The 15,057-nt window shown below is 42.3% G+C and overlaps 2 protein-coding genes across 6 annotated transcripts in view; both read left to right on the plus strand.

Annotated features, from left to right (window-relative positions):
• The window catches only part of ZNF136 (zinc finger protein 136), a 28,612-nt gene extending 24,837 nt beyond the window's left edge, over positions 1-3,775 (plus strand). Inside the window, exons 2-4 of the mRNA XM_054464074.2 lie at positions 319-445; positions 648-708; positions 1,102-3,775. Of these exons, the coding sequence (XP_054320049.2) occupies positions 319-445; positions 648-708; positions 1,102-2,533 (1,620 nt within the window). The 3' untranslated portion in view covers positions 2,534-3,775. The remainder of the gene's footprint in view (positions 1-318; positions 446-647; positions 709-1,101) is intronic.
• Positions 3,776-8,942: 5,167 nt separating this feature from the next.
• The window catches only part of LOC134738826 (zinc finger protein 709-like), a 43,154-nt gene continuing 37,039 nt past the window's right edge, over positions 8,943-15,057 (plus strand). For all 5 annotated transcript variants that reach the window (XR_010124943.1, XR_010124942.1, XM_063657901.1 and 2 more), the window contains exon 1: positions 8,943-9,653. Coding sequence is in view for 1 of the 5 variants with exons in the window: in XM_063657903.1 (XP_063513973.1) it covers positions 9,615-9,653 (39 nt within the window). In the remaining 4 variants the exon portion in view is untranslated. The remainder of the gene's footprint in view (positions 9,654-15,057) is intronic.

Consider the following 15,057-nt stretch of genomic DNA (forward strand, 5'->3'; position numbering starts at 1 on the left):
TGCGCAGTAGGTGGTGGGACTTCGTTATGACAGGTTCTACAGGTCCACTGTACGAGCAGACATTAGCTGTGACTCAGGCAGCACGTATTACTCCTTGGAACCACCACCAAGAAAGATGATCAGACACTGCTATTGCTCTACCCGATAGTTCAATTCTAGTATGAGAGTTGCTGTGTGAAGGAAGTGAGTATGATGACCAAACAGTGGAGTAAATGTTTGGAGACCCCTGAAACATGTGAACTTCTTAGGAATTGAGTACAGTTCCCCAGCCCTGTCTGTCTCACCCATTCTCCTCTCCACATATGTGGGATGTTTCAGGACTCGGTGGCTTTTGAGGATGTAGATGTGAACTTCACCCAGGAGGAGTGGGCTTTGCTGGATCCTTCCCAGAAGAATCTCTACAGAGATGTGATGTGGGAAACCATGAGGAATCTGGCCTCCGTAGGTAAGGACTGTATACTCCCATCACTTAGTCAATTAAAGAAGAAGTGTTTCTTATGCAGTGATGCTGCTCCATGGTTTGCATCATGGAGGGAGAATACCTGGGGGCTAAAACAGGCATAGTCACAGGGTAACATGAACCTAGAATCTAATAATTTTTCTATAATTTTGCACTAATTCAGAATTTTTCTGGGTCTCTGTTTTAGGGAAAAAATGGAAGGACCAGAACATTAAAGATCACTACAAACACCGAGGGAGAAATCTAAGGTAATTTGTACTCAGAGAAAGCAAATTCACTTGAAACTATCTTAGCATGTCATGAAATTTTAAAAACAGGCAAACATAACTGATAAGCCAAGCTTCAAATTGATTTATTTTTTGAATATTTTCCCCAAATACATATTCTTCAGTGTAAACAGATGTTCAGTTTTTATAAAAACGTTCATTTGGCAAGAGAATTAAGAAACTCTATTTAAGAATATCACCGTTTGAGTGATAGTTGAGGTCAAGCTCATTGCAGAGCATTGAATTCATTCATACTCAAATCAGACTTGGCATCGAGTCTGCGCTTTACCTGATGATATTGAAAATGCAAGTTTAATAGCTGTTAATATAAAACGATTAACAAATCCTTAGTAACGTCCTTCTCATTTTTTACAGAAGTCATATGTTAGAAAGACTCTATCAAACTAAGGATAGTAGTCAGCGTGGAGGAATTTTTAGCCAGTTTGCAAACCAGAATCTGAGCAAGAAAATTCCTGGAGTGAAACTCTGTGAAAGCATTGTATATGGAGAAGTCAGCATGGGTCAGTCATCCCTTAATAGACACATCAAAGATCACAGTGGACATGAACCAAAGAAATATCAGGAATATGGAGAGAAGCCAGATACACGTAACCAGTGTTGGAAACCCTTCAGTTCTCACCACTCCTTTCGAACACATGAGATAATTCACACTGGAGAGAAACTCTATGATTGTAAGGAATGTGGAAAAACCTTCTTTTCTCTCAAAAGAATTAGAAGACACATTATCACACACAGTGGATATACACCATATAAATGTAAGGTGTGTGGGAAAGCTTTTGATTATCCCAGTAGATTTCGAACACATGAAAGAAGTCACACTGGAGAGAAACCCTATGAATGTAAGGAATGTGGAAAAGCCTTCACTTGTATCACAAGTGTTCGAAGACACATGATAAAGCACACTGGAGATGGACCTTATAAATGTAAGGTATGTGGGAAACCCTTTCATTCTCTGAGTTCATTTCAAGTACATGAAAGAATTCACACTGGAGAGAAACCCTTTAAATGTAAGCAATGTGGTAAAGCCTTCAGTTGTTCCCCAACCTTACGAATACATGAAAGAACCCATACCGGAGAGAAACCTTACGAATGCAAGCAGTGTGGGAAGGCCTTCAGTTATCTCCCCTCCCTTCGACTACATGAAAGAATTCACACTGGTGAGAAACCCTTCGTATGTAAACAATGTGGTAAAGCTTTTAGATCTGCCAGTACCTTTCAAATACATGAAAGGACTCACACTGGAGAAAAACCCTATGAATGTAAGGAATGTGGGGAAGCATTCAGTTGTATCCCAAGTATGCGAAGACACATGATAAAGCATACTGGAGAAGGACCTTATAAATGTAAGGTATGTGGGAAACCCTTTCATTCTCTGAGTCCATTTCGAATACATGAAAGAACTCACACTGGAGAGAAACCTTACGTATGTAAACATTGTGGTAAAGCTTTCGTTTCTTCAACATCAATTCGAATACATGAAAGAACTCATACTGGAGAGAAACCCTATGAGTGTAAGCAATGTGGGAAAGCCTTCAGTTATCTCAACTCCTTTCGAACACATGAAATGATTCACACTGGTGAGAAACCCTTTGAATGTAAGCGATGTGGTAAAGCCTTTAGATCTTCTAGTTCCTTTCGACTACATGAAAGGACTCACACTGGACAGAAACCCTATCATTGTAAGGAATGTGGGAAAGCCTATTCTTGCCGTGCCAGCTTTCAGAGACACATGTTAACACACGCTGAAGATGGACCACCTTATAAATGCATGTGGGAAAGCCTTTAATGTTCTGGGTTCATGTCAGATACATTAAAATACTCACTGAAGAGAAGCCCTATGAATGTAAGTAATGTGGGAAAGCATGAAATTCTGTTGGTGCCTTTTTTAATACATGAAAGAAATAATTCTAGAGAGAAGCCATATAAATGTAAGTAACATGGGAAAGCTTTCAATCATTTTAGTTCCTTTCAAATACATGAAAGAAGTCATCATGGAGAAAACCAAACAAATGCTTTTTGGAAAGGAACCCATATTTGAGAGAAACCCTGGGTAAAGAGTGTAGGAAAGGTTTTGTCATCACACAACCCTGTCACACATGAATGCATAGTGGAGAGAACCTTGGTAAATGTAAAGAGTGTGGGAGAGCCTTTAGTCATTTTAGTTCCACTTGAAGCCATGAAAGAACACACAAAAGAGAGAAAGCTCTTGAATATAAGCAATGTCCAAACGTTTTTAGCCAGCCCACATGCTTTCAACAACATGTAAGAACGTACCCTGGATCAAAACACTATAAATATGAAAACCACAAGGAAGGTTTTCCATTATACTTTTAAAGTCATTTGAGGGCTCTGTGGCTTTGTGGGTTAAAGTACTTGTCTGGCAAACAGAAGATGCTGGATTTCAGTCCCAGCAGGGCCTCACTAGTTGAGGTATTGAATTTGAACAGATGTTTTGGCTCTGGCTGGGTGTGGTGGCTCACACCTGTAATCCCAGCACTTTGGGAGGCTGAGGCAGGAGGATCACTTGAGGTCAGGAGTTTGAGACCAGTGTGCAAAACATAGCAAGACCTCATCTCAGAAAAAAAGTCATTTGAAAACTTCTAATATAGCAAAATCCTACAAATGTAAGTACTTCAAAAAGCCTCATGCATAGCGGGTCATGTAGTCTCTAGAAAATACATAACCTGATGGAAATGTAGAAGCTATATGTATATTTTGTTAATTAGTGGCTTATATTTAAAATAGTTCTCTGACTATGGATTTCAAATGCTTAATCTCACAAAGAAATGTTAAATTGACATAATCCTGTAAGTAATCTGAAAGCAATAGTGCATGAATTTCATAGGTAGTGTTGTTTTAGGTCACTAAATAAAATATTTGTCTTTCCATTTTGAAATGTGTTTAATCCAATGATGAATTTAAATGTGTTTCTCATATTCAGGTATGTTAAATTGTATATGGTTGCTTAATTGTTCTGTGATTGAGGACCACTGAAAAATAAGTCTTAATAAATGTTGGTATGAACCTACTTGCTTCATTTAGCAGGTTCTTGATTCCCTTTCCACATTATATATATTCCATCATATTTATTGGAACAACTCCTTTTTTTTTTTCTTTTTTCTTTCTTCTTTTTTCTTTTTGAGACAGGGTCTCGCTCTGTGCTCTGTTGCCCAAGCTGGAGTGCGATCTCGGCTCATTGCAACCTCTGCCTTCTGGATTCAAGTGATTCTCCCACCTTAGCCTCCTAAGAAGCTGGGACTACAGGCATGTGCCACCACACCTGGCTAATTTTTTATATTTTTAGTAGAGATGGGGTTTCACCATGTTGGCCAGGCTGGTAGAACTCCTGACCTCAAGTGATCCACCCGCCTCAGCCTCCTAAAGTCTAGGATTACATGTGTGAGCCATCACACCTAGCCCATTTTTTTTTTCTTGGCTCAAAGAATTTTATTTTCCTTCCTATTAAAGAGTTGTTATTAATTCTAAATATGTAAAGTTTATCATAGACTGTAGTCTCGTGAATTATTATTTTAACCTGTTGTTCTTTACTCCTTGTTATTTATTCTGGCTGCTCTTTGTATATTGATTTTGGGATAAGGAGACAGCTATGATAGAATAATAAAATCTAAAATGGGAGATGCGTTTCATGGATTGTGTCATGTCAGTCTGGGTAATGGGAACTAAACTGTTCAGACTTCATTTCTTTCTTTTTTTCTTTCTTTCTGAAATAGGGTCTCACTCTGTCACTCGGGCTGGAGTGCAGTGGCACAACTGTGGTTCACTGTAACCTCAAACTCTCGAGCTCAGGTGGCTTTCCGACCTCAGCCTGCCAAATGGCTGGAACTATAGGTATGTGCCACCAAGCCCAGCTAATGTTTTTACTTTTGGTTTTTCATCTTTTTTTTTTGTAGAGATGGTGTCTTGCTATGTTGCCCAGACTGGTCTCAAACTCCTGGCCTCAAGTCACCCTCTAGCCTCAGCCTCTTAAAGCACTAAGATTACAGGCATAAGCCACTGTGCCTGGCCCAGAATTTCTTTCTTTCATGGTTACACATACACTGCATCAATAGCCTAAATTCCCAGAAGGTTAGAATGCAGAAGTGAAGAAGGCATTAGTCAGATTTTGGAGGCATCATAACGGAGAGACAGATTCATATGGGTTGTTTGGACATGGTCATCTAGCCCATTTTCCTGATTCTTTGCCCTGCCAATCAAGAGTATCCTCAATCGGGTGTGGTGGCTCACACCTGTAATTCTAGCACTTTGGGAGGCCAAGGCGGGTAGATCACCTGAGGTCAGGAGTTCAAGACCAGCGTGGTCAACATGGTGAAACCCCATCTCTACTAAAAATACAAAAATTAGCCTGGGTGTGGTGTCGCATGCTTATAGTCCCAGCTGAGGCAGGAGAATCGCTTGAGCCAGGGAGGTGAAGGTTGCAGTAAGCCAAGATCATGCCACTGTACTCCAGCCTGGGTGACAGAGTACAGAGTAAGAAAAAAAAAAAAAAAAGAGTGTCCTCTAATCCACCACTAGCTACTTCACTTCCATGTTCTCAAAGTTATAGATTTCCATAGATGTTCTTAAAAGCTTCATATCAAAGATTCAGCTGCCATTTGTATATTCCTGAAAGCCCTAATATATCTGCCAAGTAATCAGTTCATATTGTCATTGTTGGGAATAGTCTGATGATCTGACTTGGTTCCTGTACAGTCCAGTTTGTACATAAACATTTTTGTCCATAGGGATAGTGAGTGTTACTGATGCAGGTTGAGAGCTACAATGGCACTATCCAAAAATAAAATGAAAAACCCTACATGGAGCTTGTTCCTCTGCTGCATTATGCAGAGATGCACTCACCCCGTTCTTTCATGTGAGAATAAGCACCTTATTCATTACAGAAACATTGCGGGTGTTTCCTGTTATTCATAGCGGAATGCAGTCCCTCAGTTTATTTTGAATTATGTTTGATTACATATGATTACAAACAATATACATGTCTTGCTCAAACAAAACTTCTCTACACATTTCTTAGAAATATTAACAGTATGCAAGCAACTTGCATACTGTCTAGTGAGTTTTGTATTTATTGAGAACATATATTAAAATATCCCATTCCAATCATGGATCAGATAAACTTTATAATTAAGCTATTTGTCCAACATTGTGAGTCAATATTACTGTGAGCTTACAACTTCAGGCCTTTTTTTCCTCATAAATTTTAGTTTTCATGCTTATTTGATTATAGCTTTTATGATGATAGTAGTTTTTCATATGCATAATACCAAAAGTCAAATCATGTTGTGAGTGATTTCTTTCCAAGGACTATCAGGGACGTCCCTGTTGTCAAACAGGGTGTAATAAATTGTGGTAATAAATACTACCACAGGCTGGGCGCGGTGGCTCACCCTGTAATCCCAGCATTTTGGGAGGCCAATGCGGGCAGATCACTTGAGGCCAGGAATTGGAGACCAGCCTGGACAACATAGCGACACCCTGTCTCTACTAAAAATAAAAAAATTAGCCTGGCGTGGTGGTGCACATCTGTAATCCCAGCTACTTGGGAGTGGAGGTTGCAGTGAGCCAAGCACACCACTGCACTCCAGCCTGGGCAACAGAGTGAGACTGTCTCAAAAAATAAAAAAATAATACCACCACAAACCAGTAATGACTGTAAGGTGTATCAATAAGAGGGTATTTAAAAGAATTTATTGCAGGACTTATGCTGCTTTTAGGTTGCTTGATTCCTATTTAAGGAAGCAAAAAATTTCTGTGTATTTGATGTAGTGAATACATCAAATGTATTTTCATTACCTCAAAAAAGAAACTCCTGGCAGGGCACAGTGGCTCATGCTTGTAATCCCAGCATTTTGCAGGGATTAAGGTGAACTTAATTCTACCCTTGGTAATTCTTTTTTTTTTTTTTGAGACGGAGTCTTGCTCTGTCACCCAGGCTGGAGTGCAGTGGCGCAATCTCAGCTCACTGCAAGCTCCGCCTCCCGGGTTCACGCCATTCTCCTGCCTCAGCCTCCCCAGTAGCTGGGACTACAGGCACCCACCACTATACCCAGCTAATTTTTTGTATTTTTAGTAGAGACGGGGTTTCACCGTGTTAGCCAGGATGATCTCGATCTCCTGACCTCGTGATCCACCCGCCTCGGCCTCCCAAAGTGCTGGGATTACAGGCATGAGCGACCGTGCCCGGCCCTAGTAATTCTTTTTTTTTTTCTTTTTTGAGACACAGTCTCGCTCTGTCGCCCAGGCTGGAGTGCAGTGGTGCGATCTTGGCTCACTGCAACCTCCACTTCCCTGGTTCAAGTGATTCTCCTGCCACAGCCTCCAGCGACAGTGCGAGACTTCATCTCAAAAAAAACCCGGAAAACAGACAAAAACCTTTCAGAATACTTCCTGAAGGATCTGCCAGAGCCTGTTTTACAGCTTTTTTTCTGGAGGCGGAGGGGACATGGTCTTGCTCTGGAGTAGCTCTGGAGTAGCTTGGGATCGGCCCACCTCGGCCTTCCAAAGTGCTGGGATTACAGGTGTGAGCCACAGCACCCAGCTGAATATACATTTTTCTAAGGAAGATAAACAACTGAGCAAGGGGACCTGAAAAGATGCTGGACATCATTAAGTAAATGCTAAACAAAAAGGCAAAAAGGCAAGGAAATACCACTTCAAACCCGCTAGGATGGTAGAATGAAAAATAATAACATGTCAAGGATATGGAGAACTTGGAACCCTCATACACTTCTGGTGAGAATGGAAAATAGAGCAGCCGCTTTGCGTTTTTGTGTTTTTTAATTTTTTCTTTTTTAAGAGATGGGGTTTTGCTCTGTAGCCCAGGCTGTCAAGGCTCACTGCACTCTCAAACTTCTGGATTCAAGAAATCCTCCCATCTCAGCCTCCTGAGTAGCTGAGAACACAGGTGTGCACCACCATGCCCAATTAATTTTTTTTTTTTTTTTTAGAGATAGTGTTTTGCTCTTTTGTCAGGGCTGGTCATGAACTTCTGGTCTCAAGCTATCCTCCTGCCTTGGCCTCCCAAAACGCTGGGATTACAGGCATGAGCCACCGTGCCCTGCCAGGAGTTTCTTTTTTGAGGTAATGAAAATGTTCTAGGCCGGGTGCGGTGGCTCATGCCTGTAATCCTAGCACTTTGGGAAGCTGAGGCGGGCGGATCACGAGGTCAGGAGATCGAGACCATCCTGGCTAACACGGTGAAACCTGTCTCTACTAAAAATACAAAAAATTAGCTGGGCGTGGTGGCAGGCCCTGTAGTCCCAGCTACTCGGGAACTCGGGAAGCTGAGGCAGGAGAGTGGCGTGAACCCGGGAGACGGGGCGTGCAGTAAGCCGAGATGGCGCCACTGCACTCCAGCCTGGGCGACAGAGCGAGACTCCGTCTCAAAAAAAAAAAAAAAAAAAAAAAATGTTCTAGGCCAGGTGCAGTGGCTCATGCCTGTAATCCCAGCACTTTGGGAGACTGAGGCAGGTGGATCACTTGAGGTCAGGAGTTCAAGACCAGCCTGGCCAACATGGTGAAACCCCGTCTCCACTAAAAATACAAAAATCAGCCGGGCATGGTGGCGCGTGCCTGTAATCCCAGCTACTCTGGAGGCTGAGGCAGGAGAATCGCTTGAACCCGGGAATCGGAAGTTGTAGTGACCCGAGATCGCGCCATTGCATTCTGCACTCCAGCCTGGGCGACAGAGTGAGACTCCATCTCAAAAAAAAAAAAAAAAGAAAAGAAAATGTTCTATAATTGACTGTGGTGATTATCTGTTTGCATCTTTGAATATACTTTACTGAATTGTACACTTAAAAGGGATGCATTGTGTAGTGTGTTTTATTCTATATAGCTTTTCAAATAAATACATATGACTTCAGATTTTTGATCTAATCTGTTAAGCATACTAAGAGTTTCCAGATATACCCTAATTTACATCACTTTTTATTGTTCATTTTTGTATCAGTGAAAATAGGAATTCAATTACCTTAGGTATATCATAGTCGTTTACATTTCAAAGTTCTCTGCGAACACAATCTGTAACCTATTTAAAATAAATTTTCCTTTAGTGTGAAATGTGCACTTCAGAGTTTAATTGAACATATCTCACAGCTGTGGTTAGTCTGATAAGCGTCCTTGCATCCATGCTAGGGATGTGGGGTTCAAAGAAATTGTGTGTAAAAGGTCTGGAGGCCAAGGGATTCTTTATTTAAAGTAAATGTGTGGGGATTGGGGAAGGGATGGGTGGAGGTCTCAATGCCGTTAGCCGTCAATATCAGAATGGAGCTAGACTCTTATTACACACGGTGAAGTCACTTTTAAGTGTCTGTGTTTGTGAACGGGGCTCACAGTTCCACGAGTGCCCTCTGGACTCAGGCCAAGTCCCTCGCCCCCGGAGGCGTCAGACCCTCTTGTTCCAATCTGGACTTGCCTGGGTGACCCTCTTGCTGTGGACTTGTTCCTTAAAGGGTCACTACATCTGGCAACTGAGGCTGGAATTCGCCGCGTACACTTGTGTCCCCGCGTTCAGAAACAGCTGCGACAGGATGCCAGAGTCCATCGAGAGGCTGGGAACAAGTTCGGCTTCTACTCAACAGCCCCTCGCTGGGACTGGCTTCCGCCAGGACTGAAGCAGGGTTGCCCCAGCGACATGACCTTTCGCAGCTCTGTCACTCCATGTGAAGAGGGCGGGGATTCGTGAACTGTCCAATCAGAGGCGCCACGTGGAAGGTGGGTGGGGCAACGCGGCATAAAAGAGGTGGGCGTCGTACGCCGTTACGCAGCGCGGTTGCTGGGCACCTCGACTATCGCCGGACCGTAATAGCTCCTGCTACGTGCGTTGTGAGCAATGCTGCATACAGGAGATGAGGGAGGACGACCAGATACCTGGAAGCCGGAAAATGGTGAGTGTGCGGGGCCGGTGTCCCGAGACCTGAGGAGGGACAGGTTGGAACCGGCCGGAACCGGCTGTGGCAGGACCCGGGGCTCCCCTTGGCCACTTTGGGGTCTGGGACCCGGGTCCGTCTGGCGCAGCTGGGCCCTCGGTGCCCTCGGCCGCAGAGTGGGGCTGGGCTGGCATCCGGGACCCCGGGCATCCTGTCCCGTTCCTGAGCGACGCCTGCGGCCCCGGCCTCAGCCTCGGCGCCTTCTCTGGGCAGCTGCACGCCCGCAGCCCCGTGTCTCCCCGGATTGCGCTGGAGCTCCGGGAGGGTCATGGGGAGGAATCCGACTCGTGTGTGGGGTTCGTGCGTGGGAGGAGCAGTGGTCTGTATGGTCCTCAGTCCCTCCTTTCTCCATAAAGGTCACCCATCTTTCCTTGAGGTTTCCAAATGTATGGAAAGCAGGGTGTCAAATCCATAATCCTGTCTCCAGACTACCTCTTCCTGGGGCTGGCAGTAAATTCCTAAGTTTGCGGATCCCTTCCCGCATTCCCAAAGTCTAACGCCCCCTCTCCAGTTCACAGCGTCGTTGTCAATTGTTTGGCCTCTGGTGCATTTCACACGGACGCCGTGTTTCTCATTTTTCCAAAGAACCAGGGATGACTCGTTTTAATGGATTTATTTTTTGTTTGCGGCTATTTTACATGCGAGGAAGGCAAAGAATACCCACCTGGAATTGTTGTGTAAATCCTTATGACTCTCCTTCCAGTATCTCTCCTGAGCACAGACACCCTGCAGGAACTCTTGGGTTGAGGCTCCTCTTTGGAAACTTCCCTGGGTGACCTGTCTTTTTAGCAGTTTCAGGTCGGCACTGCCCGTCCTTGACTTTGTATTCTTGAAAAGATTTGACCACTTATTTGTGTGTCATTTTCTTCATGTATCTGAAATGTATATAATCAATAGCTATTAAAAGTATTATAATTTTTTATTTCTAATTTTTGTGGGTACATAGTAGGTGTATATATTTATGGAGTACACGAGATGTTTTGATGCAGGCATGCAACGTGAAATAAGCACATCGTGAAGAAAGGGATATCCCCTCAAGCATCTGAGTTGCAGACAATCCAGTTACACTCTATAAGTTATTTTAAAATGTACAGTTCTGTTTTGTTTTTTTTTTTTTCCACCCATTAATTGTCCTCTCCTTTCTCTCAGGCTCCCACTACCTTTCCCAGCTTCTAATAACCACCCTACTCTCTAAGTCCATGAGTTCAATTGTTTGATTTTCTTTCTTTTTTTTTTTGAGATGGAGTCTCGCTCTGTCGCCCAGGCTGGAGTCCAGTGGCACGATCTCGGCTCACTGCAAGCTCCGCCTCCCGGGTTCAAGCCATTCTCCTGCCTCAGCCTCCCGAGTAGCTGGGACTACACGCACCCGCCACCACGCCCGGCTTTTTTTTGTACTTTTAGTAGAGACGGGGTTTCACCGTGTTAGCCAGGATGTTGTCGATCTCCGGACCTCGTTATCCACCCGCCTTGGCCTCCCAAAGTTTTGGGATTACAGGCGTGAGCCACTGTGGCCGGCTTGTTTGATTTTTATAATAGATCCCACAAATAAGTGAGAAGACGTGGTGTTTATCTTTCTGTGCCTGGCTGATTTCACTTAACATAATGATCTCCAATTCCATCCATGTTACAAATGACTGGATTTCATTCTTTTTTTGTGGCTGAATAGTACTCCATTGTGTATATGTACCACTTTTTTTTTTTTTTTTTTTTTTTGGCAGAGTCTCACTCTGTGCACTGGTGTGATCTCGGCTCACTGCAACCTCTGCCTACAGGGTTCAGGCGATTCTTGTGCCTCAGCCTCCCGAGTCACTGGGATTACAGGCATGTGCCTCCACACGGGGCTAATTTTTGTATTTTTAGTAGAGACGGGGTTTCACCATACTGGCCAGGCTGGTCTCGAACCCCTGATCTCCGGTGATCACCTGCCTCGGCCTCCCAAAGTTGTGCCACATTTTAAAAATCCATTCATCTGTTGAGGGACACTTAGGTTGCTTCCAAATCTTAGCTATTGAAACAGTGCTGCTACAGATATTGGAGTGCAGCTATCCCTTCGATACACTGATTTCCTTTCTTTTGGGTATATTCCCAGCAGTGGGATTGCTGCATGGCATATGGTAGCTCAATTTTTAGTTTTTTGAGGAACCTCCAAACCGTTCTCCATAGTGGTTGTACTAATTTACATTCCCATCAACAGTATACAAAGGTTCCCTTTTCTCCACGTCCTCTCCAGCTTTTGTTATTGCCTGCCTTTTTGACATAAGCCATTTTAACTGGAGTGAGATGATATCTCATTGTAGTTTTGATTTGCATTTCTCTGAGGATCACTTTTTCATATAAACACCTTTTTATATGCCTGTTCGCCATTCATATGTCTTGTTTTGAGAACTGTCTATTCAAATCTTTCGTGCATTTTTTGATTGGATTATTAGACTTTTTTTCGTGTAGAGTTTGAGCTCCTTATATATTCTGGTTATATTAATCTCTTGACAGATGGGTAGTTTGCAAATATTTTCTCCCATTCTTTGCGTTGTATCCACTTTGTTGATTGTATCCTTTGCTGTGTCGAAGCTTTTTAATTTGACGTGATCCCATTTGTCCATTTTTGCTTTGCTTGCCAGTGCTTGTGGGGTATTGCTCAAGAAATTTTTGCCCGGACCAGTGTCCTGGAGATTTTCCACAATATTTTCTTGTAGTAGTTTCCTGATTTAAGGTCTTCGATTTAAGTCTTTAATCCATTTTGATTTGGTTTTTGTATTTGGCAAGAGATAAAGATCCAGTTTCATTCTTTTGCATATGGATATCCAGTTCCCAGTAGCATTTATTGAAGAAACTGTCTTTTCCCCAGTGTGTATTCTTCGCACCTTTGTCGAAAATGAGTTCACTCTAGGTGTGTGGATTTGTTTCTGGGTTCTCCCTCCTGTTCTGTTGCTCTGTGTGTATGTATTTATGCCAGTACCATGCTGTTTTGGTTACTATAGCTCTGTAGTATAATTTGAAGTCTGGTAATGTGATTCTTCCAGTTTTGTTCTTTTTGCTTAGGATAGCTTTGGCTATTCTGTGTCTTTTGGGGTTCCATATCAATTTTAGGATTGTTTTTTGTATTTCTGTGAAGAATATCCTTGGTATTTTGATAGGGATTGCATTGAATCTGTAGATTGCTTTGGGTAAACGGACATTTTAACAATATTGATTCTTACAATCCATAAACATGGAATGTTTTTCCATTTTTTTGGTATCCTCTTCAATTTCCTTTATCAGTGTTTTATAGTTTTCATTATAAAGATCTCTCACTTTGGTTAATTCCTAGGTATTTAATTTTATGTGTGGCTGTTATAAATGGGATTACTTTTTAAATGTATTTTTCGCATTATTCACTGTTGGCATATAGAAATGCTACTGATTTTTGTATGTTTTGTGTCCTGCAACTTTACTGAACTCGTTTATTCTTATAGTTTTCCTGTAGTCTTTAGGTTTTTACAAATATAAGATTATGTCATCAAAAGTATAAAAAAATTTAAAGAGGCAAGAAAGAGGTGAATTTCATAAAAAATAAAACACTTCAGTATTACATTGAAATTGGTGAACATTTTTTTCTTTTTTTCTTCCCCTTAGGTTGTGTAGTAAGTTTCTGAGGTCTGTTCTTTTTTTTTGTGGTGATTTCAAATGGAATTTCAGAGCATAGCCATACAACACCTAGAAGTATCCAAATATGATTATGAGAACATTTATTTATTTACTGCCATAGAAATAATAACTGAAATTTCTTTTATTTTATTTTATTTTATTTTTTCTGAGATGGAGTCTTGCTCTGTCACCAGGCTGGAGTGCAGTGGTGCAATCTCGGCTCACTGCAACTTCCACCTCCTGGGTTCAAGTGATTCTCCTCCCTCAGCCTCCTGAGTAGCTGGCACTACAGGCGCCACCACCATGCCCAGCTAATTTTTGTATTTTTAGTAGAGTCAGGGTTTCACCATGTTGGCCGGGATGGTCTCCATCTCTTGACCTCGTGATCTGTCTGCCTCGGCCTCCCAAAGTGCTGGGATTACAGGCATGAGCCACCATACCTGGCCCAATAACTGACATTTCATTTTCTGAAAACAATAGACACTTGTGGATTTCAGGGACTAGGGCTGTTTTGCTAAGGTGCCTTACAATTTTCTTAACACTTTACACATCAATACTTGATTTGAGAGATTTTGCAGAATTCTTCAAACATTGGGTTTGTCTCATTTAAAGTATCTGTTTAGGCTGGCTGTGTTGGCTCATGTCTAATCCCAGAGCTTTGGGTGGCTCATGAGGCAGGAGGATTGCTTGAGTCCAAGAGTTCAAAATCAGTTTGGGCAACATGGCAAAATCCTGTCTTTACAATAAAATAAAAATACAATATCAGTGGTGGTCCAAAGTAACATCACTGCCCAAGCTAAGGCCACCCTTGAGCCTGCCAAGAGCAGCAATTAAAGGTCCTGTTGGTTCTTCTTGGGGAGCCTCCCTGTTCATACCACTAAGCCCTTTATACCAAGAGAAGCTACAGAGCACTGGAAAGCTGGGGATCCACATGCACATGTTTTGGGTGGAGGGGTTGCTTTCTGAGGTTGTAATTGTGGTTTTCTTGGGGGTGTTTTTTAGACATGAGGTTTGTTTTGCATTCACAATGTTGCCACATTGAGAGTATAATTCTTATATATTGAGAAAGCGTGTGAAGTTCAGGAGTGCTGTCTCCGGGACACAGGGTTAATGAATTTCGGAGGTTATTTTTGGGCCAGAACCTTAAAGTAAATCCAGCTGAGAGTTTCTTCTGCCCGAAAATTGAAGCCTGGGAGAGGAAGTATTTTCACACTGCCAGGGGCCAATTAGGGTGTACGGAGCTCCCAGAGTTCATTCCTGTGGCTACTCAAGTGTCTCTTCCCTTCATCACCAGGCACTGTTCCACTCTACAGGTTACATGTCAAAGGGAGAGCATGGACCTCAAACATGTTAAGGTGTTTAACCTCTTGAATGTGGGTTTTCCTTGTGAATTGTGGGGAAGCATCCTGCTTATCTGAGCTAATTAGAATATTTATGTTTCCTTTGGATTATTTTATCTGTTGAGTATTGTGGCCCTTCAACTCTGGTTTCCCGTATTTTATAATTTTATTGCCTGTGTCAGTGTGTAAGATTTTAGTTTCTTTCACTTTGAAAATGAAGGTTGTTAGATATGGTGGGAGTAAGGCCAGAAAATTCTGGAACTAAACAAAATGTTTGTTTCTTGAGGCCAGAGAACCTCAAGATACGAGATGGGTATATTTAAGTTCTCAGGTACTTTTTTCATTTTTAGATCAGTTTTTGTATGTGAATGTCCATAAAGAACTTTGAAATTTAAAAG

Source organism: Pongo pygmaeus, chromosome 20 (assembly GCF_028885625.2).
Source record: "Pongo pygmaeus isolate AG05252 chromosome 20, NHGRI_mPonPyg2-v2.0_pri, whole genome shotgun sequence".
Lineage (NCBI taxonomy): Eukaryota > Metazoa > Chordata > Mammalia > Primates > Hominidae > Pongo > Pongo pygmaeus.